Here is a 4,452-nt window from a genome sequence, read left to right on the forward strand (position 1 = left end):
AAACAAAACAAATGAATAGGAGGTTAAAAGAGAGACAAACCATAAAACAGACTCTTAACTATAGAGAACAAACTGAGGATTACTGGAGGGGTGGTAGGTGGGGAGATGGGTTAAATGGGTGATGGGGATTAAGGGGGGAACTGGTTATGATGAGCACTGGGTGTTGTATATAAGTGATAATCATGATATTCTATACCTGCAACTAATATTACACTGTATGTTAACTAAGTGGAATTTAAATAAAAACTAGAAACAAACAAATAAACAGAATAAAGTAGAGCAAAACAGACTATAAAGAGGAGTAGAACTGAAATGAGAAGGCCAAGAATTTAGGGCAACTCTTACTTTATGTAGCTGTGTGACTTTAGATAAATCTAACTACTCCAAGCTTCACTTTCCCATCCATACAATAAATATATTTTGATGATCAGTTATGTGTTGGTTTGGCTGTATAAAGGTAAAAAATAAAAGTCTGCTAAAAGACATTTGATACATAATGTCTACATAGGCAAAATGGATCAACCTTGATTGTCTTTATACAATTTTCAATCTCTGTCATTTAAAGGAGACATAGTCTTGATAATTGGAAGATGGAAAATGGGAGTACAAACAGAGTATCTGAAACATGCTTCTAATACCAAGTGGCAGGTAAGAACAGCCAAATAATAAAATGTCATGCTACTGGTACCTAATTCAACTTTGAAGACTACTCATCATGTTCCAAGGTGGGGAGGAGGGGGGAGTTCAAAATGACAACGGGGGAAAAAAAAAAGACAACATGTTTTAGTTAATGTAATTACTAAACAGAACAAAGAGGTGGAGAAGATATTGTGGTATAGGTGAGGAAAAAAAGAAGACCTACTTCATAGAGACTAAAAATAGAAGACTCAAACTTCCTTTACCATGTTAAGGAAAAAAATAGGCAAACAAGGTTGCAAGTCAATGTATTTTATTTAAACACACAGAATCTGCTTCTGTGTAACAAACTACACAGACGACACTGTTTCTGATCAAAACTGTTTCTTACCCAAGGTTTTTCTCACAGCACATTTAATGTCTTTGTTTCTCAAGCTGTAAATGAAGGGGTTCATCAAGGGAACCATATTGGTATAAAAGACAGAGGAGATTTTTCCCTCATCCATAGACCCAGCAGAAGATGGCTTAAGATACATAAATGCACCTGATCCAAAGAAGAGAGAAACAGCAACTATGTGCGAACTGCAGGTGCTGAAGGCTTTGGACTTACCCTTGGAGGAGCTGATGCGCAGGATGCTGGAGAGGATGAAACCATAAGAGACAAAGATGGTGACACTGGGTACAATCACACTGATGCCCGCCACAATGAAAACCACCAGCTCATTGACATAAGTGCTGGTGCAGGAGAGCTGGAGCAGAGGGAGGATATCACAAACATAATGGCTGATGGTGTTTGCATCACAGAAGGTCAGTCTCAGCATGCATCCTGTGTGAGCCGTGGCATCTGAAAATGCCATCAAATATGAGCCAAGCATAAGGCTGGAACACACTTTAGGGGACATGACAACATTATACAAAAGTGGGTTACAGATGGCCACATAGCGATCATAGGCCATTGATGTCAGCACATAAGCTTCAGAAATGCCAAAAAAACAGAGAAAGTAAAGCTGGGTCATACATCCACTGTAAGAGATTATGTTCTTTGATATAAAGTTAGTCAGCATTTTGGGTGTAAACACAGAAGAATAACAGAGGTCTATGAAGGACAAATTGAAGAGGAAAAAGTACATGGGGGTGTGGAGGTGTGAATTCAGCCCAGTTAGAGTTATCAAGCACAAATTTCCCAACATGGTGACCACATACATGAGTAGAAACAGGCAGAAGAGGGGGAGCTGGAGATATGGTAGGTCTGTTAGCCCTACCAGAATGAATTCAGTCACAAAAGAAGCATTTCCAGGAGTCATTCTTCTCCAAGGGAATCTGTGAACACAGGAGGAAAAGTTACACAGAGAACAATTCAACTTCTCCCACCATATCTCTTCTCACGGGAGTTGGGTTTGTACTGGGAATGTTGGAGACTAGCCCACCCTGGACCAACAGAAAATGCTTAACTATTATCATGAACCTAGTTACTTGGACATTCCCTCATTAGAGACTTAATAAGCTTTATAAGCAAAAACATTCAAAAACTGGCCTACAGTATGAAGGCCAGTGCTTCTATATGCCAACAGGACTGCTGTGAAAACCAAAGGTTAAGGGAGAAGATTGGACCAGGAGAGAATCACCTTCTCTCATTTCATTTCTATGACCACGTGACTCCTCCCCTAACCAGTAAAATAGAGGCAGCAACCCCACCAACCTGGTGCTGGCCTTAATGGGGATTGGATTTGGTGTTGTGGGAATGGAGAACATTGTTCTAATCCAAAAATAAAGGACCAGAGTCTAGGGGAGTTTAAGTTCATGCCCCACGTCACAGAGTAGAAACCATAAATGTACAAAAGTGAGAGTTCTGTCCATGGAACTGACCAATATATTTCATCCTTGAAACCCAATAATGTCTCTGAACCTTCCCTGCACCACCACCCTCCCCTCAAACAGGTCCTTCCATCAATTTCATGTGAGTCTGAGGACTGCAAAAACTGGGGAAAAGTGGCATATCTTAGATCTCTGGACTTCCATCACAAAAGGAAGACATGAATATAAATGGAATTCAGAAACTCACCTTCCTTAGGCAAGAAGGAACACCTTGGTCCTTCCTTACCAGTATTACCCCTGTGGTCCTGAAAGGGAAGATTTGGTCTCTGTACCTTTTCTCCCCTTGATTCTATGAGGATGCAGCCCACACTTAATTTCTGAGCAGCTCTGGAAATCCTTTTGAACCACAGATAACAATTTCTGATTGTGTCCTCTCAAGCAGCAGACCAAAATAAACACCTTTTATTATTACCATTTTTGCCACTTGGTAAATCATAGAAGACTTAAAGTGAGTGTAATGATATAATGTCCTCAGTTATAAACAGGGCAGAAGCTTGCTCGCTCTTCCGCAGGGAATGGTTTCTGGGGTAATGGGGTCTTGAGGGGATGTATTTACACAAGGGACCAGAATGTGTCTCTAATTCCTTAGGGACTCAAAATTTTACTCAAGATTATGCTCCACTGTAGGGATTGGACATCCCCTGAGAGGAGCCAAAAATAAATTCCCATTTCCAGGTCAGCAACATGGCAGAAGGGGAAGCTCTAGAACCTTCTACCCTCCATGAACACCCTGATTCAAAAAGTTTCACATACATATTCCTTTATAAGAAATCCAGTCAGTAGTTAAGGTAGTCCTGTTCCCAGTTAAACAATGAATCTAGTCATATTGGAAATGTTAGGGAAATTCTAGATATCCTCTTGTTCTAACACTTTTCCTTGCACAGCACCTTCAAATTGGGACACAACCCCCCAGTTTCTGGCTTTTCCTGGAGAGGAAAAGAAATACATCATGTGTCCAATGCCCCAACCTTTATTAGGTGTGCCCAGAAGACTGGCTTCTAGATAGTCTGTGTCAGAAAGCAGAGGGGATACAAGACACAGCATACTTTAGCTGCCCAGGGAGAGAGACACAAAAGATGGTGTTTTGTGCTGGAAGTCATCAGAGTTCCTCACCCAGGCTCAGTATAGAGAAAGCAATTAAAAACCTCTTTCCTACAACTTCTCTAGGGTGAGGGGAAAATGTGCACCACACGCTAATAACCCAACTTATCTGTGAGCTACCTGAGGAATTGGCGTCAATCTTGCTTGTTTTAGATCACAGATGCAACTCAGCCCACAATGGAAGACTGGGGCAGGGTGGGGGGGGGGGTAGGTAGCAACTAAGAACAAAGAAAGAGAATTAGACTGCACAAATTTGAGAGGCTTCCAAAGTCTCTGATCAGGCATATTGGTGATACCTTCTTGAGTCCAAGGCAAGACTATGAATATTAGGATAGATGGGCATTTTGTCTAATGTGCAGACACCAATGCAGAGAGTAAATGAAAATGAAGACAGGTTGAAATACTTTCCAAAAAGGAACAAGAGAAATCTCCACAAACTGCCTCTATGAAATAAAAAGATGTGATATACCTGACAGAGAATTCAAAATAACTGTCATAAAGATGCTCACTGAAGTCAGAGAATAATACACAACCAAGAGAAAATTTCAACAGAGCCAGAAAACTTAAAAGTATTAAACCAAAATCATTGAGCTGAAAAATACAATAACTGACCTGAAATATTCAGCAGGGGTTCAAGAGCAAATGAGATCGAACAAAAGAAAAGATCACTGAATTTGATTAAAGGTCACTGTAAATTATTCAATCAGAAGGGCAAATGAAAAAAGAATGAAAAATAGTGAAGAAAGCCTGAGGTACTTATTGGATACTACCAAGTGGATCAATGTATGCATTTAAGAAACCCCAGTAGGAGAGTGAGAAAGAACCAGGAAGCATATTCAA

At 40.3% G+C, this 4,452-nt stretch overlaps 1 protein-coding gene across 1 annotated transcript; it reads right to left on the reverse strand.

The window, feature by feature from the left end:
- Window positions 1-990: 990 nt before the first annotated feature.
- LOC118013100 (olfactory receptor 8B3-like) lies at window positions 991-2,527 on the reverse strand. Its single transcript, XM_035008748.1, has one exon. The coding sequence runs from the start codon at window positions 1,938-1,940 to the stop codon at window positions 1,011-1,013; it is 930 nt and encodes a 309-aa protein (XP_034864639.1). The 5' UTR covers window positions 1,941-2,527; the 3' UTR covers window positions 991-1,010.
- Between the last annotated feature and the right edge of the window lie 1,925 nt (window positions 2,528-4,452).

Source organism: Mirounga leonina, unplaced genomic scaffold (genome assembly GCF_011800145.1).
Source record: "Mirounga leonina isolate KUSES-001 unplaced genomic scaffold, KU_Mleo_1.0 Mir_153, whole genome shotgun sequence".
Classification (NCBI taxonomy): Eukaryota; Metazoa; Chordata; class Mammalia; order Carnivora; family Phocidae; genus Mirounga; species Mirounga leonina.